We start from the raw sequence: 23,657 nt of genomic DNA, 5'->3' as shown, positions 1-23,657 counted from the left end.
GTACTAATTCCAGTGAGCTATGTGTCTGGGACTTGGGGACAGTGCAGCATCCATGCACATGGCAGTCTGGGTGGCAGGGCCCGAGGTTTTTCTGCTGATTTCAGGATCTAGAACATTGTTGGTCTTAGAGACCATGAAGCTGGTATGGATAATTTTGGGAAAACTATAATTTGTACCAGTTATCTTTATGAATTGTGTATTTACTATTTTCACCTTTTCTAATTGTAGTAACTTACTTCTCTCTTACCTTAAGTTAAAATTCTGGAGAAGCGTCATATTATAAAAGAGAACAAGGTCCCATATGTAACCAGAGAGCGAGATGTGATGTCACGCCTGGATCACCCCTTCTTCGTTAAGCTTTACTTCACATTTCAGGATGATGAAAAGCTGTGTATCCTTTTTTGTGGTTAGCACTGTCTAAAATCATACCAGTTATCCCTCTCATTGTGGAATCACAGCCCCATTTTTCTCATGAGTAACCCCTTCCCCCAAAAGGAAAGGGTACAGTGTGGCTCCCCACTCCCGTTGCTATGGGACCTCTTGGGTGGCCAATATTCCTGGAGGCAGTAGGTAGTGCCAAACACAGCTGAGGCTCCCTGCTGGGTTGTCTGCTGAGGAAGCCATCAAAGAGTTTTGAGGGTTTTTTTGGTAAACATTCTACCTAATAGATTGTTGGTTATTTTAATCCTGGCTGCTGGATTGCTAGATATCAATGCAAAGGTATTCCCTTCTAACAAGCATCTGTGGATATCAAATCCCGTGCTCAAATAAAGCAGAGGACAAGAGAGGAGGCGCGATCTTGGGTATCCTTGGGCTCCTGGAGTGTCTGTTGGTGTCTGTCTGCCTCCTTGACTTCTGGGCTGTGGAATTTGTTTGGAAAGGACATCTTTTCTGGGTATTTGAGAAGTGCAGGGAGTGACCCACAGGATCTTGAATCATCTTCCTCATGTCCTGAGTGTAGTTCTCCCTTGGGCTTTCAGTCCCTCAGCTTTCTTTAGTGCCTTTGCTCTCTAGAATAGTCCTACTTCTCCAGTAGGTCTTCATTTTGTCCATTTTCTCTTGTCCTTAATTCCCTGAACTTTGGGAGCCCTTTCTTTACTCTTTTCAAACTTTCGTTTAGGAATCAGGGAGGCAGGTCTATGGATCTTGGGGGCAGGCTACACTTGTGAGCCAGGCAGGTGGGTTTTCCTTGCTCCCAAAAGGTGCTCTTCTCTTTTTAGTGGGCCCCACCCCTCTCCTTGCCACCCTCAAAGCTGGTCTAAGCCTCTGAGGCTTGGCCTCCCTATTTTACCTGGGTGAGGTACCTGGTTTCTCTCTATTCCATCTCTTTCTGTACCATGAACACCAATTCTTCTGTTAAAACTTTGCTGTATTCTGTTCTTACTTTATTTTTTGGTGTAGTGCTAGAGATCCTATCCAGAGCCTCGTGCATATTAAGACATGCTCTAGGGTTGGCGTTGTAGCTTAGTGGTAGTGCACTCACCTAGCAAGCGCAAGGCCCTGGGTTCGATCCCCTCAGCACCACATAAAAACAAATATCTTCCTTTCTTAACCTCCCTAAGGAGGCTTCCTGGAATTATAGGTGTGTGCCACCATGCTTTGGCCCTGTTCCCACTTTTAATACCATCTTTGGCTCCTTCTACTGCTGCCTGAATTTGCTTGTTCTTTTAGAAGTGTTTGTTGTGCTTAGGGAGATGGGGATGTGCTGGTAAACAAGGAAAAGGCCCTGTCCTGGTGGTCTCCCTTTCAGGGAAGGAGTTAGAGAGATGCAGAGTATCACGCTGTCACAGATGTCCAGGTAGCAGGATGAGCTACAGAAAGTAGAAAGGCCACAATGTGCAGGTATCTGGAAATGTGGGCCTCTCTAAGTTCAGTAGACTTGCAAGGGCAAGAGAGAATGTGAATCTGAGGAATAGGCAGTCTGTGGGTGGAAGTGGGTCAGTTCTGTGAACCATGATGACCTGGCACCAATTTTGGATTTTCTCCTATTTGTGCTGGGGAACACAGGGTTTGCCCCAACTCTGCCCCATCATAGTCCATACTGAGGAATGGGAGCTAGAGGCAGTTGGGGGCTGGGCAGGAGAAAGTGGAGTCAGGTGATTTCTGGTATTTGCCCTCAGAGTATGTAGTGCTGTTACTTAGCCAGGAGAGACTAGGCTGGGGGCAGATACTGTGTTGGCATATGACACATATGCTGGTGCTTGCTCTTCAAGGACTGAGTGGGCTGTTGGGTGGCTGCCATCAGAGCTCTGGAGGCTCACTCAGGATGATGTGCAGATCCAGAGTGGGCTAGCTCACTCACAGGAGGAGACTGTGATAAGTTGTTGCCAGTTAATAAGGAGCCTGGAGACCTGGAGGCTACAGGATCAGATTTGTTCCAGTAGGGTGATAGTTGCTCAGCCAGCTGCTGCCCAGCAGTCAAATACATGGGCCTGGGCCTGGGCCTGGGCCTGACCAGGATTTGCATTTATACAAGTTATTGGCTATTGGGTGGGCACTTCTTAGGGCAATGTTCAAGACTGAGCGGTGAGGCAAGTGGAGATGACATACTCAAGTGGGCTCTTCCTGGTGGTTTTCCCTTAGTATCACTTTAGTGGTCTGGTAGTGGCAGACCTGTGGCCTGGAGAGGCCTTTTTTGGTGGTTGTTTTAGCTCTGATTGAATAGTGGCATGTAGGATAGAGCCTGCTATCTCCCAGTATCATTTATGGTCCCCACCTCTGCTGCTTATGTGACATTCATTGGCCGCCTCATCACGTTGTTCATGTTTCTATCTTTATCACCTCTGAGGCTGCCTTGGTCCCTCCCTCGTGTCCCCTGGGAGCCAGTGTGAATGCACCCCACTTTGAGGGTTTCTGGCTACCAGATAACCAGAGGTCCAAGGCCTTGGCTTCCTGCAAGCCTGCTGGACGATGTGTCCTATTGGTTGGGAGTCTTTGTTCTGTCAGCTTTGCATTACCACCACGAAATGCCTGAGACGGCCAGCTTTTTGAAGAGAAGCAGTTTGTTTAGCTTGTTTGGAGAAAGTCCTAGTGCATGCTGTAGCCATGTGGTGGATGGTGAATGCAGATTAGGTACAGAGAAAGGAGCAAATCTCAAGCCAGAAAGTAGAGACAGTGGATGGATGTATCAGGGTTTGCTCCTTTATGAAAACCCTCTCTTGAGAACTTCCCAGGAATTGCTTCACGTTCAGTGACCTGAGTCCCTAACACAGCTCCATTTTCACTACCTTCCAGGATTGCTACTCTAGCAACCAAGTCTCAATTACAGGTACCCTTGAGGGACATCAAAGCCATATCCAAACCATAGACAGCTTGAACAGAACAATAATCACTTGACTTCGTCTCCTCCTAGTGTCATGGGTGATGGGACCAGCTCTGAATCCAAATGAGAATGCTTTTGCTGTCTGGTTTTCAGATGGGTCTGGCTAGAGCAGTGCAGGTGGAGAGGACTCCAGATCACTTTACCATTGAGCCACATCCCCATTCCTTTTTATTTTTTGAGACAGGCTCTCACTAAGCTGTTTAGGACCTGCTAAGTTTCTAAGGCTGGCCTTAAACTTACAATTCTCTTGCCTCAGTCTCCTGAGCTGCTGGGATTATGGGCATGAGTTTATGCACATAGTATTCTTTTTTTTTTTAATTTTTTAGTTGTATATGGACTCAATGCTTTTATTTGTTTTTATGAACCCAGTGCCTCACACTTGCAAGGCAATTGATCTACAACTGAGCCACAATTCCAGCCCTGCACATATTATTCTTGATGATTTAAGATAAATTCCTTTAGACCCAGGACCACAAAAATAAAATAAAGACAAATTCCAAAACCCCAGAAGGTCATGAGGTCTCACTCACCTTCCACAAGGATAAGACTCAGGGACTTCTGCTTCACTCAACATCCCTGGTATACATTGTGTTGAAAAGAAAATGAAACTTTGTCTGCATGAATAAGTGCCCAGATGAGACACCATCTCTCTTTAACTGTAATCTCCAGGGGGAGAGGGGAGTGGTTGATTAAGTGCATTTTCTTGTCACTACCTGCAGTGACTTCAGAGTGAGTCCACCTATCCTCAGTACAGTATGAGGGTAGACAGAGCCTGTGGATGCCTTGCTACAGCCTGGAAACAGGCAAGTGGGTCCATTCAGGGCCCGCTGTGGTTCTTTACCAGATGCAGTGTAGGCCACCAGGAGAGCAAGCATAATCGCCTGAACAAGCAGAAAGCCCTCCACCCCCAGAGCATTTCTGCCTTGACTCAAATCTGAGCAGTGAGGGGCCTTCCTCTTCATGCATAGTTGAAGGCCAGAGGAGTCTTATCTTCCTCCAGTTCCTGTGAAGGCTGATTAACATCTGTTTGCCCTTGTGATGCCCCACTTGCAGAGAGGAGTCAAGAACACTGCCTCTGGGCTCAGGGCTGAACTTTGGTCCCTCTCCTTTTGCTTTGTGATCTTGAGTCAGTTGCTTGATCTCTAATCCAGGTTCCTGCTCTGCAAATCACAGGTGTTGGGCTTACTGGGTGTGCTTGAGAGAGATCTGCCACCTCTGCCTACCCCTAACTGCCCTGGCCTAGAGGGTGGAGAATGTGCTTAGGATTCTGATAGAGCACCTTGGGATGAGGAAGTCATGTGACTATGGAGAACTAGCAGACTGAGCAGTAATCCTGGGCACCTGCTGTGTTCAGACCTGCTGATCACCTCTCCCCACATGCTTAGCAGAGAACCAGAGGTGTCCTTCATGCAGAAAACAGGAACCAGTGAGAAGTTGGATAAAAGTCAAAGCCATGAAGCTGGAAGAAGCAAGAAATTGCTTCCTCAGGATGTGACTGAGGCTGTCTCACACCTGGGCTCCTAACTAATAGTCTTATGGGCAGCCCAGGTGGAGTCAGAATTAGCAGTTCCATGGCCCCAGCCTCCCTTGTTGGGAGCAGGCAGGGTGAGGTGAGGGGGCCCTGGTGGAGACCCTCTGCATCTCCAGTGTAATGAGGTATACTTGCTTTTTGTTTTAGGTTTTGTGAAAACTTGTCCCATTGGGGAGGTGTGAGTGATCAGAGATGGGCCTGACAGGGTGGCATTGGTTGTGGTGTTTCCCCTCCTTCATTGATAGGTGTTGACCATGCCTTGGCAGACAGAAACCAGACCAAGAAGGCTGGCCTGGCACCATGAACACAAGCCACCCTTACAGTAGTAAACATTGGGTCTCCAGTAGCCACTGCTTAAGGTAGTAAACATTGGGTCTCTCTGTTCTGGACTGCCAGGGTGGAGAAGCACCTAGAGATTTCTAGGATGAGGCACAAATGTCCAGTGCTTCCAGGGGAAACAGTTATATGGGAGCTGTTCTTGTCAGCCTTTCTTTCCCTCAGAAGGAGAATTCAGATAGAACATGTCTCGGTGCGGGGTGCTGAGAGTAGGCTGACTATCCCTGGTGTCTCCCCAGTGGGTGCCTCACAAATAAATCAAATGAATTGAGAAATTTATACAGTGCTGGGCATGGTGGTACATGCCTGTAATCCCAATGACTCTTCTTTTACAATGCATGTCACTTGTACATGGAAGTAGAACCACATGCAGGACAATTGGCATGATACTCGGAGCTCTGTGTGTTTAAGCAGGGTTCTTGGTCAGGACCTGTCTTCCAGAGCTGTTCTGTTTTACCTGAAGCCACACATGCATTGGTGCCCTGGCCAGGGTCTGTAGGCATGACAGCCATCTGTAGTGGTTCCCTTTCATATGTCTACAGACACTTCTGGGGACCATGTCCAGAAGGGCAGTCTGGGCTGAGTCGTGTTGTCTGTTTTTCCAGGAACTGTGTCATTGTGTTCTTAGAAGCCCCAAGGCTGGTGCCTGGTCTTGGAGCTGGCCTGGATCTGACTCAAAAAAGGGTGACTGTCTTGGGTCACAGGTAGCTTCAGTTTGCATTTAATAAAACATGTTTCTACTGGGCTGTTAAGGTTAGTTTTAATACAACAAATTTTCTACCATTCTTCCTTAACTGTACAATATTCAGATTTTGGCCTTAGTTATGCCAAAAATGGAGAACTGCTTAAATATATCCGCAAAATCGGTTCATTTGATGAGACTTGTACCCGATTTTACACAGCTGAGATCGTGTCTGCTCTAGAGTATTTGCACGGCAAGGGCATCATTCACAGGTAACCTGATGGCCACCTAGGGTGATATGTGTGAGATGGTCAATGTAATGATTGGGCCAGTAGCCATTTGGCCTACAAGCTACTGCTGATGCCCAGACCATCCCAGGCCTCTAAGATCAGCGTGGGTTTATGTTGTGGTGGGTGGGATATAGGTGCCAGGTGAGAAGAGGTTGAAGTCAGAGGAATATGCATGTTGAGTGTCTTCCTTCAGTCACCAGATCACAGTGACCAGGTGTCTTCCTGCCTAGGCAGTAACTTGTACCATCTTGACTAGTGCTTTTATTTTATCAGTTGTAGCTTTTGTATATACTTATTTCTGATCTCTTTTCCCAAATTGGAAGTATCCATAAGCTCTTTTTACTGTAGTAAAACATTTATTAAAATGATAGATGGTATTATGAAGTGATATAATTACAATGACCTTATTGTATGCAGTTGATATTTATTTGGTGTGGACTTTGGGGCTTGTATTTTTGCTTTAATCCGTAAAGATGGTAAGTATTCATCACATCATCACTGCGTTGTTGTCATCAAAAGTATGTAATAATGCTGCTGTTGTATTTCATCTCAAACATAAATATCTACTTTTACAGGGACCTTAAACCAGAAAACATTTTGTTAAATGAAGACATGCACATCCAGATCACAGATTTTGGAACAGCAAAAGTTTTAACCCCAGAGAGCAAACAAGGTGTGTGAGTTTGGTTTCCAGCAGAGCTTAGCTCTGTGCTTAAAACTGAAAGCAACTTCTGAGAAATGTGTAGCATTGTGTGGTCTTTAGCATTACTGCAGAGACTCATGGTGCCTTTCTTGGGGTTCCACTGTAGGGCACCAGGCAGCATGTCCAGTCTAGAAGGTGTACGGAAGGAGGCTCTGTTCTTATGAGTGTCCTGTGGCCCATCCTCCCATGAGTTTTTGCAGAGCTGCCTGGCCTCTCCTTCTGTGCTTGGGCTCTCTGTAAGAGAAAGACATTGGAGGAAAGTGCTGGGGGATGAATGTGCTGGCCACAGGCTTGGAGCATCAGTGTGCTGGTGGAAGTAAGACTCCAACATAAGCATCTCCGGTGCTGTGGCTACTCTTGGTGGAAAAAGGGATGGTGGTGGTTCTGGCCTGTCCACCAGCGGCCAGCTAGTTCATGGGAGCTAGAGGGGATTACACCCAGCTTCCTGACCAGTTCTGTCTGCAGGGTGCTACTAAGAGGAACCAGCCTGTTCCCCCATGCAGCGCAGGCTTCCCGTGCTAGAGTCTGTGTCTTTCTGGGTGCTGTTTATATGGAGGGTTCTTGTCCAGGTTCTGTCTGCCCTTTAACCGCTTTGTAGTTTTTGAGGTGTTTGGCCTCCTCTTGGATTGGGAATATCTCTGTCATTCCTAAAGCACTGCCCTGGGGGGATAAAAGCAAACCTACCAGTCAAGGAAGAGATGCTTATTGACTCCAGTGTCTTAGATGATAGTCTATTCCCCTGGTGCTTCTGAAAGCTCCTAAACCTGGATCTGTTGGACTTGTTCCTTGTAAATAGTAATCATATTACTGACTGGTAATTCTGTTTTCATGTACTTGATTTAACCTCATAGCTATAAGCATTGTCTAGCTGGGCGCAGTGGCGCATATCTATAATCCCAGCAGCTCAAGAGGATTGCAAATTCAAAGCCAGCCTCAGCAACTTAGCAAGGCCCTAAGCAACTCAACGAGACCATCCCTAATATAAAAAAGGGCTAGGGATATGGCTCAGTGGTTAAGCGTCCCTGGGTTCAGTACCAAAAAAACAAAACAAAACAAAAAAACAAACACATTGTCCACTACAAAGTTGAACCAAATGTCTGCCAGGTTTTTGTGCAGGGATCTGTCAGCTCCTTGTCCTGCCTGTGCTGACTCTTCCTGCATGATACAAGCCCATGGTGTATCTTGGGCAGCAGGACTGGGACATCTTTGGCCCCCCATCAGCTATGGGAGCCGTACCTGGGCTGTGCTCTGTGCATCTTCCTTTTTGTAGATTTTCTTCAGAATCTGATAGTTTAGCCAGGGCATGTGCCCTACAGCCACTTAAAAATATATAAAAAATTAAGTGCATTTGTGAATTAGTGAAATAAACCTTTTCTTCTAGAAAGGTTTTCTGCTGGAAGTCCTTATGGTGTTGTATAACCCAGGACAGTTGCTTGTATATGCAGAGGAGGTGGCAGGGTTGTTTTCTTCTTAGAAGAAAAGGGACAAATATCTGATTCATTTTAGTAACTTCTGTTTGGAGTAGTTCACAATCAGAATTTATTCCTGTGCTGGCTTCTTTTTACTTTCATGCATAGTTAGTTCCCCTAAAACATCTTGAAATCTTCTAGAATAAGGTGTTGGTGGGAGCAGGGTCACCCAGGTTCCCTAGCTGTGGGCATCTTGCACTCTCCTCCTAGACAGAGGCTATGCCCTGTGTTTGTGAGGGCAGATGATGGGCAGTGGAGCAGGGCAATTGAAAAGGGCATGTGGGGTTGATGAGGGATTCTGGTTTTGCCCTTACCTGAGGATCCTTTAGATACATCCTGGTGAAGTCAGCTTAATCCACTTGGAGTAAGCAGCTCATCTGTTCCTGCACTTTGCCCTCTTTACAAAAGCCTTGGAAGAGTTTGGGTGTCTTGGAAGTTCAGACCGGGAGTTTGTTTCTGGAAACCCAAGTTCTGACCTAGTAAGGTCTTTCTGGTATTCAGCCAGGTGCAAAGGCTGCATTCAGCAAATAGGAAGGAGAGGGGGTCAGTGATTGTGGGCAGGGAAGCTAGAGGGGATGGATAGGGAGGCTTTAATCACTGCAATGGCCCCACATCCCCACCTGTGGTTGGCCATCCTTCAGATCCCCTGGCCAGCTGCCATTTGTCCTTATGCTATGCTGTGGACCTCACATGACTGCCTTGGTCTTGTTATTATTCTAGCGTGGGCAGGACTGCCTGCCTAGGGACAGAAATGGTTGCCTTCAAATGGATTTCCCAGCATTACCAAAGTATGCCCATCCTCCCACCCAGCATAGCTCTATCTGTCTTGATAGGGTTTGCTTTGGTCTTTCAGTATAGGCCTGTTCCTTTATGGATTGATGCTTACTGAAAAATGGCCCCTTGTAAGTTGTACCATTGAAGCCCCACCAACAGTCCTGCATGTTCCCTCAGATCCTTGTTAATGCCATGTGTTTCATTCTTTTTTTTTTTTTTTCCTGTTTGCCAACTTGATATGCTATTGTGTTTTTGTTTTGTTTTGTTTTGCTTTTTGTTTGTTTGTTTGTTTTGGGAGGGAGGTACTGAACTCAGGGGCACTTAACCACTGAGTCACATCACCAGCCCTATTTTTTTTTAGAGATAGGGTCTCACTGAGTTGCTTTGTGCCTCGGTTTTGCTAAGGCTGGCTTTTGAACTTGTGATCCACCTGCCTCAGCCTCCAGAGCTGCTGGGATTCCAGGTGTGCACCACTGTGCCCGACACTTTTTTTTTTTTTAAGAGCTTTATAGTAGTTGGGTTTATCCTGACAAACTCATACAGCGCGAAATTCAGTTTCAGTTCATGATCCTCCCCCTACCTTTTCCCTCCTGTCCTCCTCTTCTCTCCCATTCTCCTTCCTATACGCTACTAGACTTCCTTTTGGTCTAAACTATTGTGTTTTAATTTGGGGCTGTGGTTGTGGCTCAGCAGTGGAGTGCTCACCTAGCAGTTCGAGGCCCTGGGTTCAATCCTCAGCACCACATAAAAAAATAAATAAAACAAAGGTATTGTGTTCAACTACAACTAAAAAATAAATATTAAAAAAAAACTATTGTGTTTTAATTTACATTTCTTGGGTTCATTACATGGTTGAGTGGACTCTTTTGTTTTTGACTCTTGGTTTGGTTTTCTTTCCTCTTGGGCCTCCTTGGTGTCCTTGAATAGTATCTTTCAGGGTCCTGGCAGGACACAAATGCAGCCAAGAAGTCTTTCCAGAAAACCATTTACTGAAAGGACCATTTATATGACTGAAGGACGAACTAAGCTGGGTTCCTACAGAGAAGCTGTGGGCCTTCCTCAGCCTGGCTGCATAGGGTGGGAGGGATGGCTTAGAACTGGTTTGCAAGCAGGACAGGTGGTAGCAACTGCAGTGAGTGGACCAGACCTGCCAGTTCCTTGTGTATAGGCAGCTGGGCCAGCTGTGGTGCTGCTTTGTCTGTCTGTACTGTGACTGATGAGTCCCCATTGTCCTAAAACCCTGGGGTCTCTGATGATGAATGGGTCCAGAGGGCCTGCGTACCAACCCTGTGACCTATGGATGAACCTCAAGTAATCTAGAACTGAAGGTAGCCAAATGTGGAGAGTTTTTGGAATGGAGGCTTTCAGTCTTACTGGCCTTGGAGCCCCTGTATGCCCGAGCTGTTGGTGACTGAGAAGAGGGTGGTCTCTGGCCTACAGCCATTTGTTGTGGCTACTGTGCATCGGTGTATGTTTAGGTGCTGCACGTCCAACAGTGAACACAACAGACAGGGCCCCTGTTCTCATGCTGCCCTGCTGCAGTGACAGGATGATGAGTGTGCGTCATGAATGCTTTTTACAGTCATACATCATGTCAGGTGGGAGTTGCCAGGGAGGATTGCACAGTGTTCTGGGGTCCAGCAGGCATTTTTGGGTGGGGCTTAAAGAGTCTGGTTCCTGAGAGAGCTCAGTTTGCTCCAGGTGACCCTCACTGAGCTGACAGCAAGCTCCTCTCTGCTGTTTGTACTATGATATCTTGGGGAATGCACCAGCTGTGTAGTAGTTGGTGGGCAGGGGATTACAGCTCCAGATGTAATCTTTTCTTTCTCTCTCCTCAGCCAGGGCCAACTCATTTGTAGGAACAGCGCAGTATGTTTCTCCAGAGCTGCTCACAGAGAAGTCGGCTTGTAAGAGGTAATCTGCTTTTATCTAATCATGTTTCTCTTCTCTCTATGGTAGCTACTAGGTTTCTTCATGAGAAATTAATATTTGAAAGAGGAACTTTGGTGGCCTTTATATAGTCAAGCATACTTTGAAAAAAATCTTAACATTTTGCTTTTCTTTGATACACATGTATGCTCCTTTATCATTATATTTCATATTTCAGGGTTAGTTGTTGATCTTTGGTTAGTTATTTGCTCTTGTTCCTTTAGGAAACTGCTCAGTAGCAAAGTACTGTTGCTGTGCTACAAGGCTGTGGCAGCTGTGCACTGTTTAGTGTCACAGAGTCTGCAGAGGTGGGCAGAGGCCCAGGAGGCATGGGGAGTGGAGGTTTGCAGCTAGGTACAACCAGTCCTGGTACAGGCACAGTGGTCACAGCAGTGAGGGTTTTTGCAGGATGCAGCTGGGCCTTGGTGGTGCTCTCAGTCATGAATACTAGAAGAGCTTTTGCAGGTTCAGGAATGGGTTCTATTTGTAAGAGTGCAGGAGGATCAGTCTGCAGAGCAGTTGAGCAGCAGCTGATGGCCTGGAATAGGGAAGAGTTGAAGTGCTGTCTAGGAAGACTGAGAGAGGTAGCACTAGATTTTGTGCTCAGGTTTGGAGAGCAGTTCTAGGCAACAGATCTGTGGAATGAAGGTGTAGCTGGGCTCTCCCCTCCCTGGACCAGTCAAGCTCATTTTAGTGTCTGATTTGGCTCAGCTACTGGGTCCATTGTCACACAGTCTCCTACGGACAGTCTCCTACTCTGACAGGTAACAAGGGGCTGCCCCTGTGAGAATGAATGAGTGATTCTGATTAAGCCCCTTGGTTTCTAAGCTTGGAAGCTTTGAAAACTCAAGGGTAGTGCCATGGCGCACACATAATGGCTGCATGGAAGGTGCTCTGAAAAATTAAACTTGAGCATCTCAGTTGTAATGGGCTTCTCTATTTTGGTTTTTCTCATTCAGTCATGAGATTTTGAATTCTGAACAAGGGCCAGACAGAGCTGCCCAGTGGGAGTGATTCTGCCCCTGGGGACATTTGGCCATGTCTGAAGACAGTTTGCATTGTCAAAACAGGGGTGTAGAGTGCTTTTGACCTGCAATAGGTGAAGGCCAGGGATGCTGCTCAGCCTCTTATAGTGCAGAGGATGCGTCAGCCAGGGTGCACAGTGTGAGGTGGTAGGCGTGGCCTCCTGACTTCCAAGTGTGTTATATCATTGTCTGAGAATTGGCTTTCCTTGCTATCAGTTCTGCTCTGGGTGGCAAACTCGTCAGCACTGATGGGTGCAAGCACCTAGACCACTCTGTGTGAAGCAGGGACATACATGCATGTTTGTGTGTGTAGCTCATGTTCTCTGTGTGGGGATAGACAAGAAATGACTGGGACATGGAAGAGGGTTTTAAGGGAGACATCACTGTGTATTTCTTTTGCTTTTAACTTTCTAAATCTTGGGATATTCCTTTACCTGTTAAATCTCAATTTTCTGTGTATTTCAATGAAATTGACAGTTGTATTAAAATAGATTGGTTGGAAATTATAATCTAGAGTGTATATATTATTACATTAATATGAGCTGATATCCATTAATATTACTATCATTGTTGTATTATATAATTATACTGTTACATAAATTTATGTTACGTACTATATTTAAGTTTTGGGTGTTTTTTGGTTTTTTTTTGGTTGTTTTTTTTTTTTTTTTTTTTGGTATTAGGCATTGAACCCAGGGGCACTTTATTACAAAGCTACATCCCCCAATCCTTTTTATTTTTTAATTTATTTTTAAATATTTTTTAGTGGTTGACAGACCTTTATTTAATTTATTTATATGCAGTCCTAAGAATTGACCCCAGTGCCTCACACATGCTAGGTAAGTGCTCTACCACTGAGCTACAATCCCAGCCCTTCATTCTTTGATTTTGAGACCAGGTCTTGTAAGGTGCTGACCCTCTTGCTATATTGCTGAGGTTGGCCTTGAACTTGGGATCCTCGTGCCTCAGCCTCTCAGCCACTGGGATTATAGGTGTGCATCACCATACCCGGCCTGTATTTGTTTTTATAGGTGTTAACATCTGGGACAGTGGGACAAATGGGTTAAAAATAATTGAGAATTCTTTTCATATTTGAAAGGAGATTCCTAGCCATGTGCGATGGTGCATGCCTATAATCACAGAAACTCAGGAGGCTGAAGCAAGAATATTGCAAGTTTGAGGCCAGTCACAGCAATTTAGTGAGACCCTGTCTTGTAATAAAAAGTAGAAAGCACTGGGGATGTAGCTCAATGGTAGAGCACCCTGGGTTCAATTGCCAATACCAATAAACGGGGAAGGTCCTACTTATTGTTAAAAATTCTCAGAAAATGATTCTCCAGATGAGTGTGGTGGCACTTTCCTATCATCCCAGCTACTCAAGAAGCTGAGGTAGGGAGATTGTAAGTTTGAGACCAATCAAGACAAATTAGTGAGACCCTGTCTCAAAGTAGAAAGATTAGGGTTAAGGTTAGGGTTAGGGTTAGGGTTAGTAGCTCAGTGTTAGAGCACTTGCCTTGCATGTGGGAGGCCCTGGGTTCAAGCCACAGTATTGCAAAAAGAAAAAAAGAAGAAGAAGAAGAAGTCTCCAAGCCCACTTGCAGATAATAACTTGGTATATTTTTCGTGTCTACATTAAATGTGTTTATGTAGTTTGATACAAATGGAGTCATTGCATGGCCAGTGTAAATCCTGATCCTCATGATTCTGTGATGAACAGTTCCCATGTCATTAAGATTGTCTGCCAGCCTCTTTACTAGTTGTGTAATTTTCTGTTGCATGAGTTTATCATAGTTCATCAAACTGTCCCTTTGCTGCTGGATGCTTGAGGTGGTGCTGGTGTGTCTGGTGGGAAAGACAAAGCCACAGTGAACATTTAAGGACTTCTTGGTATATAACGCTTTCCACAACCATTATACTGGGTCCCCCCTTTTATTATTTTGTATGGAGGGGTGCTGGGGATCGAACTCTGGGGTGCTCTGTCACTAAGCTACATCCATAGCCCTTTTAAAATTTTTTTAAAATTTTCAAATAGGGTCTTGATAAGTTGCCCAGGCTGGCCTTGAACTTGCCATCCTCTTGCTTCAGCCTCCTGTGCAGCTAGAATTACAGCACCACTTCTACTGGTTCCCTTCTATTATTGTATTAAAAAGACATATAAATTTCTAAAATACAAGCTCATGATAAAACATTGAAATAGGTAAAGAAAGAGGAAAAAAAGAAAAAGAAAACAGAACAAAAAGCAAAACATTGAGATAATTCACAGAGGAAGAAGCTGCCCCAGAGCCCTTTTTGTATGAATTCCCACAATCCAGAGAGGACTCAGAGAGGCTACAGGTTTGACTGCCCTACTCCTCTATTTGAACACTGAAGGGCATGTGCTTGACTCCCTGGTTTTTCTTACGTCACTCTCTATTTTAACTAAACACTAAAGAAGACCAAGTGTAAACTAGTTACTGAGTTTAATGTAAATTAATATTTTAAATGCTCTTTACCCTGTTATGACTCACATTTCTAATTTTTCAAACCAACCTAAGTGTCCTGGCCTGCTGTGCTGGTGATGCTGGGGTGAGAACAGAGCCTTCACCCAGGCTTGGTCACTCTGGCTGGCCTACTGTCTAGAGCAGTGGTTTTCACCCATGTCCTATGATGTCATCTTTCAGAATGCCAGGCCACTGTCAGCAGCCTGTGAGCCCTGTGCATACCCAGTCTTGCGGGGAGCTGGGAATGGAAGGCAGGACTTGGAATAAATACTGTAAAGTCATCACAGTACACTGAGAGTGGGTGGGAGAGCCAGACTGACTTGGAATGCTGTGAGGGCAGATGAATAGCAGTCTTAAGATCTTTGACAGCTGGAGACATTCTGGAAACAATTTAGAGACATTTAGAACTGTGCTGTTTTCCCTTGAAAATGGGTAATCCAAATGTTTATAAAGGAAGGGCAGGGCTTTTTACAGCAGTGTACGAGAAAGGAAGGGCAGAGCCTCCTTTATGAGTATCCTGTGGATGAGCCTCTTGACCCTGTGGCATGCAACATTCACACCTGTTCTGACGTGAGCTCAAATGGGTTAGTCTCAAGTGTACCACCTGCAGTGGTGAGGCCAGCTCCTTCAGCCTGCTCCTCGGCACTGAAAGGAGTTTGCTTCTGTCAGACTGTTCCTGGTGTCATCCCTGGAAGCCATGTGACCATCCATCTTCACTCTCTCACTGCTGCAGCCTGATTGCAGTAGCCTGGCATGGTGTGACATTGGCAGTGAACTCTGCTGTCTCTTAGGGTGGATGGAGAAGTTGTTAACCCCTGGTGGAGGTGGCAAAGCTTCAAGGGCAGCTGAACCCAGCTGGGGGCACTTGCTAGCCTTTGGGCCCATGGCCCTGAGGAAGCTCCCCAGAAGGGCAATTCATATCTCACACATACCTGGTCCCAAGAGACAGGAGTACCTTGGAGGCCAAAACTGGTGTGTCATGGAAGAAGTGGAAAGTGAACTGTGCTCATCATTTAAATTATACCAATGCCATTTTTCTTTGTCTTCTCCCTACCTTAAAGTTCAGATCTTTGGGCTCTTGGATGCATAATATACCAGCTTGTGGCAGGACTCCCACCATTCCGAGCCGGGTAAGGAGACTCCCAGGCTTCTGAACCCATCACAGTACACCAATTGCCTGACAGAATGGAAGGGGTGCAGTAACAGGGGCCATACCCAGCTGGGAAGGAATTTCCACCATGACTTATAAGTACATAGGGCTTGGTGGCTTGTGGGTGGTCTGTTGAGATAAGGGCAACCCTGAATCATTCTAGGAAAGGTCATTCAGCACTGGAGGTGTGAACAAAAATCCTGCGCAAATGACTGCTTTTTTTCCCCCCCCACAGAAATGAATATCTTATATTTCAGAAGATCATTAAGTTGGAATATGACTTCCCAGAAAAATTCTTCCCTAAGGCAAGAGAACTTGTGGAAAAACTCTTGGTAAGTATTCTGAATGTTCTCTTGGTGGGGGATCCCATTACACTACCACCCACTGCATCCTCTGACCCTGTAATCCTATGTCATTGGAAAGATACATCCAGGGTTGATGGATTCTAAATAGAATTGTGTCTTTATCTCATCTCATTATAAGCCCCCTTTAATTTCCAAATGTCTGATTCCTGATTTTAACAAGACAGGAAATTACTGTTATCATTTTGAATGTGCTCAATATCACATAGCATTTTAAGTTACTGCTCTTAGAGCAACTAGAGTTATTATGGTGGCAGATGGTTGTAAATCCTACTTAAGTGTCATCTGCTGATGTCAACTTTAGAGTAAACTACATGAAGATTTTAAACATAAACCCAGGTGATGAAACAGAGATACAGATTTAATTAGGAAAGGTAAATCAATTTATATTCCAGAAACTGAAAGTGACCTGGCCCTGGTTGCTTTGGACTCTGAGCTTCCTCCCTCTCTTGATTTTAGGGGAGCAGGGTCAGCTCTTCTTTGCTGTCTGCTCTGTCTCCTTTCCTAGCACCCCTTGAGGTCCTGGGGGCACATCCCCTCCCTAGTGGGGAGTTCATGTTGCAGCCCTTTGAGAGGCACAGGACACTGGTCATATCTGTCGGCACTTGTTATCCAGGCTGATTGCTCTGTTATTAGAGCCATTGGGTCATTTTTTTTTCTTATTTTAAGACTTTTAACTGCAAACTTGAAAAAGGTACTTTGCTGCTGCCACTGTGTTTTGAAATGGAAATTCATTTTCACCTGTGGGAGTCTTTGGGCAGAGCCCCTCAAGTGAGGCAGCAACCCAGAGAGGCCTCAACCACCCCTACAGCCCCACAGAAGGAGTGGGCAGGCCTGGAGGTGGACTGTGTTGCCTCTGCTCTTTCTAGGAGTGACTGAGAATCAGAAAGAATTGCTAAAAAAAAAAAAAAAAAAAAAATTGGTCAAAAATTACATTTTGACTCAGGCAGTAACTTGTCTTGACTGTCATTTAAGGTTTTAGATGCCACAAAGCGATTAGGCTGTGAAGAGATGGAAGGGTACGAACCTCTCAAAGCTCATCCATTCTTTGAGTCCATCACATGGGAGAATCTGCACCAGCAGACGCCTCCGAAGCTCACAGCTTACTTGCCAGCCATGTCAGAGGACGACGAGGACTGCTATGGCAATGTAAGCTGACCCCTGTAGGGATAGCCTGGGCAGAGAAGAGTTGTGTTTTTCATGCTATGTGAACATGGCTCCTCTGTGCACTCAGGGTCCGTGCCCACATGCTACAGGACACTGATTTGTGTGATTAGTGACCAAAGTATGAGCCAGTGTTGTAAACCTATCAGTGGTAAAATGCTTCGCTGCCATGAGGCCTGGGTGGGCTAATTCCTTTCTCTCATATCTTCAGCTGTGAAAAGTCTGGGGAGTTTTCCCTCAGGAGTGAGACTGGAACCCAGCCTTGGGTTGGGAAGCAGTGCCCTGGAGGCATCCCTGAGCTCCTGGCACTGGGTCTCCTGGTGACTCATTATTGTAGTGCCATTATAATTATGTCTAAAATGTTCAGGAATATTGCTTATCTTTCCAAAAAAAGCTTAGAGTACTGCTCTTTGAACTCTCAGGAATGTACATGGAGGGTGGACTCTGGTCACTGCAGCTTGATGCTCAGCAGGAACTGGAGCCAGTTATGAGGGTACAACACCTGGCTCTATGAACATCTCTGTTACTGGTTTTGAAGCTCCTTGTCTACCAAGGCTTAACCACACACATAGGATCTTAAGTACACTTATTCTTAAAACTTTTTATCCTGGAAAATGGGAAACATGCAAAAAAGGGCAGAAAGGTACAAGGAGCTATGGTATGCCCACCTCCAGCCTTCAGTCTTTTTTATCCAAGCTCCTCTTATCATCTTCCATTGTTACCCCCCAACATTTAAGTATGATTTAAAAATTCACTATCTCCTAGGTGTGGTGGCACATGTCTGTAATCCCAGCTACTCAGGAGGCTGAGGCAGGAGGACCACAAGTTCAAGGCTAGTCTGAGGAACTTAGAGAGACTCCATCTCAAAAAAGAAAAAGGGCTGGGGGATGTAGTTCAGTGGTAAAACACCCCTGGGTTCAATCTCTAGTACCACCACACAAAAATAAATAAACAAATAAAAATTAGTATTATAAAAGTTTATTATCATTGACAGTTCATTTTTCTAGTTTGATTCTAACCAGTTAGAATAAGTTCATAGAGTTCCACTTCAGTTGACTGAGGAGTTCTAGCTCATATCTAAAAGTCTTCCAAAGCTAAATTACAATCACTACTGGTTTCATCTTGTAGAGATCACGTGTTGCCAGTAATGTGGCTTGATCCCAAGAGTGCTATACCACTGAGCTACATCTACCCAGTTCTTTTAATTTTTGAGATAGGGTCTCCCTAACTTGCTGAGGATCCCACTAAGTTGCTGAGACTGGCCTCGAACTTGTGATCCTTCTGCCTCTGCCTTCCAAGACACTGGGATTACAGGTTGTGTGCCACCTTGCCTGGCAACACATCAAGGGTTCCCTATGTCCCCTTCCTGTAAAGCACATCCACCCTTTTGTCCTAAAATACCCTTTGTACCCAGACTTTAGCAAGACTCAAGAGCATCTATGTATCTGCTTCCCACAGCCATCCATAGCCTCCACTGTATAAGCTCCAGAAACCTCAGCCCCAGGAGTTCAGAGTCTCTTACCTGCTTCCCTACATGCTGGCCAGATGTTGCCCCCTAGGGTCAGGGTCAGCAGGAGCTTTCCCAGCTGAGCCTGTCATACCTTTAGAAGTCTCACTTGGGACTGGTAGGCAATTTTCAGCCCATGGGCTCTGTGCCCTTTTCCTGTTATTCCCAGGGACCAGCCACACTCTGAAGGAATCATATAGGCTCTTGTGTCTCTAGTCTCAATACTCAGGAGCTTCTCTTCATGCAGGGTGTGATGAACATCATGCATGAGTGCACTTCACACCCTGAGTATTTCTCAGATCTGTATCTGTGAGATACTGAATTTTTGATCACAAGCTTTGGCTGCCATTATAAACTCTAGCTCTGAGCGTCATAAGCCTCTTTTTTTAGGTGACCACTGCTTAGCTGTCCCACTAAGACCTTGGGAAGCACCTGGGTGAGAGCTCCCCATGCCAAAGCTCACCTTTGGACAACTAGTGAGCCTAGGAAAAGGCTTGGCAGAGGGAGTGTTGGCATAGGGAAGTCCACTCTGGAGATGCTCTCTCCCTGTGGATAGAACTCCTTCACCTAAGAGTCCAGTGTCCACTCTGGAGTCGGTACAAGGATGGCAGGCATACTGATTCCCTGCAGCTTGCTGATGGTGACATTTTTTGCTGGTCTCTGTAATATTGGAGTGAACCTAGCCAAGGCTGGGCTCTTGCGAAGAAGGATCCACATGGGTCAGCAGAGTTGGATGTTCCATGGTGCCCATTGGCAGCACCTTACTCCCACCCAGGAATCCCCTTTCCCATGTGTCCTGCCTGGGACTCACCTTGGCCCTGGCCCTAAGCTGGGCTACTGAGAGGAGGCATGGAGACTAGCATAGTACTTCTGGAGCTGGCCATAGGATAATGTGTGGGAGCTCCAAAGCAAGAATGGCCCAGTGTGTTGTGGTCATGGCATCTCTGAGACACAGGAGAGTCAGTGCTACATTGGTACTAAATTCAGTTTTTGCCAGCAGCTCCTAGGGCCAGTTTCTGAGCCTTGGTTTCTTTGTCAGAAATGGAGAAAATGGTAGTAGCCACTTTGCTGGCTCCAAAGGCTCTTATGCCCCCCAGATGGGGGATTTGTGGTTATCTCTGTAAACTTCATGCATAGGCATCCTTGAGTTAGGGAATTCTTTTTTTTTTTTTTTTAATTAATTTTTATTGTTGGTTGTTCAAAACATTACATAGTTCTTGATATATCATATTTCACACTTTGATTCAAGTGGGATATGAACTCCCATTTTTACCCCATATACAGATTGCAGAATCACATCAGTTGCACATCTATTGATTTACATATTGCCATACTAGTGTCTGTTGTATTCTGTTGCCTTTCCTATCCTCTACTATCCCCCCTCCCCCCTCCCCTCCCCTCTTCTCTCTCTACCCCCTCTACTGTAATTCATTTCTCCCCCTTATATTTTTCCCCCTTTCCGAGTTAGGGAATTCTTAAGAAACCAAGACTGTACCAGACTACATCAATTCTGGAGACAGCAAGGAGAGGCTGTGACTGCTGCAGGGCTGTGTGAGCAGGTGCTTTCAGGAAAGTCCACTGGGTAGCATGTGAGGAGGCTGGGTGTAGGGCCTGCAGAGGGCAAGAGGTATCCTCTGTGGAGTAGAAGGCAGGAGTAAGGTGTGGGGCCTAAAGCTGGGGTGGATTCAGGAGTAAGCTGATGCACAGCTCTGCCCATGTGGATCATTTATGAATAGCTGTTTTCTGTCAATACTGGTTTATATGTTTCTTAGAATAACGGATAACTTTGTTTATACCAAGTTAATTACTCTTCACTGAGATAAAAAGAATAAGTTTTTTTTTTTTTTTTAATTGAAGACATGGTGAGTCAAATCAAAATATGTAGTACCGACTCAAGAACACTGGGCCAAAAGAGGAGTATGCCTGGGTATTAAGTTCTTTGCCCGGAGGGTGCAGCCTCTGGTCTCTTTCTCTTGTGGGTCCAAGAGGCCTTAGGCTGCTGCTGCCCTTTTGCTGGGCTGGATGAGGGTCCCAGATCTCGATCTCCCTGGTAATAAAAGGCTGAGGCATACACAGCCTCTCTCTCTGTCCCTTGCTCCTATTGGAAGAGAAATCCTGGAAGGTTTGGTCCTGCATTGGCTAGATGGCCAAATGGCCAGTGAAGGAGAATTGGATCTGTACATGCTTTCCAGAAGGGATCAATGGACTACCTGCCTTTGTGGTGTGTGTAAGCTCACCAGATATGAGAGGGTCATAGAGGTGGGCTGTGTGTGTGTGTGTCTTTGTCTTTGACCCTAGAGGAAAATTAAGACATGTTTCTCTTTTGTTCTTCTTCCCCACAGTATGACAATCTCCTGAGCCAGTTTGGCTGCATGCAGGTGTCCTCGTCTTCCTCCTCCCACTCCCTGTCTACGGCAGATGCGGGCCTGCCCCACAGGTCAGGCAGCAACATAGAGCAGTACATCCACGATTTGGACACTAACTCTTTTGAACTGGACTTACAGTTTTCTGAAGATGAGAAGAGGTTATTATTGGAGAAGCAAGCTGGTGGAAATCCTTGGTAAGAAGTATAGTATAGTGGCTGAGCGCAGTGGCGCATGCCTATAATCTTAGAGACTTGGGAGGCTGAGGCAGGAGGATTGCAAGTTCAAGGCAGCCTCAGCAACTTATCAAGACCCTAAGCAACTTAGTGAGACCCTGCTTCAAAATTAAAAAAAAAAAAAGGGGCTGGGGGTAAAGCACCCCATTAAATCCTCATTTCCCCTCTACCTCTAAAAAAAGAAATACAAGTATAACCAACACTAGAAATGCAATGAGCCCAGAGAATGGCTGGCAGGGCTGGAGGGAGATCTTGCCTAATACCACCTCCCCGTGCCTGAAGCATGCTGCAGGGTCAGTTATTAAGTGGGTTGGGACCCTCAGAGCCCTGGTTCTAGTGGGCAAGGCTGGAGACAGTTCCCTTGCTCTGCCAGGCATTTGGATGGCCCAGGTGTAGGTGTGGAGTCCCTATGACTAAAATAGATGCTGCCCATAGGGAGACATTGGGGTGTTTCTAAGGTCCTGATTTTTATTTGTATTGAAGCAGACGTTTTCCATGTTCATTGGCCATTGTGGTTTTTCTTTTTCTTTCTTTCTTTTCTTTTTTTTTTTTTTAATTTTTTGAGGTGCTTTGTATCCTCTGCTTTTTCTTGTATATTTTGCATCTTTTTAAAATTGACTTTTAAGAGCCATAATGAAAGATATTCTCTGTTGTATACTTAGCCACCATTTTTCTACAGTTTATGTCTTTAGTCTATCCATGCTGTTGTTTTGTATAGAAGTTGCAAATTCTCATAAAGTCCATCCTGTCCATGTTTTTATTATTTTCTAACTTAGTCTCTTGAAAAAGGCCTCAGTATTTTTACCTGCATTTTCTTCAAGTGTTTTTCTGCCTTTTTTTTTTTTTTTTTTTTTTTTTGGTGCTGGGGATCGAACCCACAGTCTTGTACATGCAAGGCAAGTACTCTACCAACTGAGCTATAACCCCAGCCTCAAGTGTTTTTATGCTTTTACCTTTCATGTAGGCAGACACACCCAAGGTGGTGGCATCTCTTGTGAAGGCATGTTGAGGTGGGGTGAAAATAGAAAATAGGAAGGGGAGAGTTGAAGCTTTGGCAAAGAAGGAGAGAGGATGCATGGGACTGGGGACTTGTGAGGAGAGAGGAGATGAGCCCTCAGAAGCTTCCCCAATGAGATGCAGAGGGAAAAGCTGCACGTAGCCAAGAATGGGATATTGTACCACCAGAAATGATCTCTGGAAAAAGAGTATAAATGTTGACTCCCCAGAAATAACCTACAATTCTAGGGAGTCTAAGTTTGTCCTTTAACTCACTTTTTCCTTAAGTGGTATTGCTAGGGACAGGAGTAAGAATGTTTGATGAAAACAGCTTGAGCAGTGCTGGACACAGCTCTGAACAAGTGTGTGTGCTGGGCTGTGTGGTGGCCTTCTGGGCTCTTGCATGTTGGGCCTCCAGCCAACCTGCTCTTCACTGGCTCCTCTCCAGGTGGGTGTGCATCTTGGCTCCTCTGATGACCCCTCAAAGGTCTGTATCTCTGCCCAGGGGCAGGGTCACCCTATGTGATTCAGTGGCAGGCTGGACAGGGGAGCTTGCATCCTCCTGCTTGTGTCCTTTGGGTTTAGGGTTCTCTTTCCTTTTCCTCCAGATTTCAGGCTCATTGTGAAAGGTGATGACTACAGAGAGCTTGGAGGATCTCGCATTTGACAGTGGTCAATCCTTCAAGCATCTTGTTCTTGTGAACAGTGAGACTGGGGAGTCCCTAAGCTCAAGGCTGGGACTTGGGTGTATGATGCTATTAAAATTATTCATTCTTATTCTCTGGTAGTGTGCAGTAGAGTTTGTTTTAGTGGCTCCATGCTGTAGGGTGGACATTATTTTGACAATTAATGGAATGTGTATTGTTATTTCTAGAATTTTCTGAAGTTAGTAGGTTTATGGTTTAAATACATGTATTTTTGAAGATTAATAGGTTCTCAATATTTCCACTGAACCCTTACTAGCAATCTTCAGTTATACCTGCTATAATCTTTGTAATTTTATATCATTCAATAAATCACTTTGAAATCCTGATGTTTTCCTTGAGCCTACATGGAAGCACAAGAAGAAGTAAGTATACTTCATTGACTTGTTTTGTACTATTATTAACAAATTTATCAAGAGATTTTGTAAATTGTACTAAAACCTACTTCAGATATTAATGTTTTTCTCCAGAAGTAAAATGTGTGTTTTTCCTATGTGAGTACAAGCCATTGGCTTAACAGAGGAGAAACCTGCCTTCTCAACTGCTGCAGCATTGCTCAAGTCTAAAGATGCTGAAAAGAAGCCTAGCTTAATTTTATTTTGGTCTGATTAAGTTGCCCCGGCTGTCCTCAAAC

General features: G+C 45.2%; 1 protein-coding gene across 5 annotated transcripts in view; it reads left to right on the top strand.

Annotated features, from left to right (window-relative positions):
* Pdpk1 (3-phosphoinositide dependent protein kinase 1) overlaps positions 1–23,657 on the top strand; it is a 70,735-nt gene that overhangs the window by 34,573 nt on the left and 12,505 nt on the right. For 2 of the 5 annotated variants that reach the window (XM_076840978.2, XM_076840979.2), the window contains exons 4-11: positions 254–391; positions 5,999–6,143; positions 6,737–6,834; positions 10,946–11,021; positions 15,603–15,671; positions 15,927–16,023; positions 17,029–17,202; positions 21,067–21,284. In XM_076840978.2, the coding sequence (XP_076697093.1) occupies positions 254–391; positions 5,999–6,143; positions 6,737–6,834; positions 10,946–11,021; positions 15,603–15,671; positions 15,927–16,023; positions 17,029–17,202; positions 21,067–21,284 (1,015 nt within the window). Of the gene's footprint in view, positions 1–253; positions 392–5,998; positions 6,144–6,736; positions 6,835–10,945; positions 11,022–15,602; positions 15,672–15,926; positions 16,024–17,028; positions 17,203–21,066; positions 21,285–22,767; positions 23,389–23,657 lie in introns of all 5 variants that reach the window. The other 3 variants (XR_013089465.2, XR_013089466.2, XR_013089464.2) reach the window with 3 other exon arrangements.

The sequence above is a fragment of the Callospermophilus lateralis genome, chromosome 19 (genome assembly GCF_048772815.1).
Source record: "Callospermophilus lateralis isolate mCalLat2 chromosome 19, mCalLat2.hap1, whole genome shotgun sequence".
NCBI lineage: Eukaryota > Metazoa > Chordata > Mammalia > Rodentia > Sciuridae > Callospermophilus > Callospermophilus lateralis.
The sequence above is the reverse complement of the archived record's forward strand: the minus strand, read 5'-3'. Positions and strand labels throughout refer to the sequence as shown.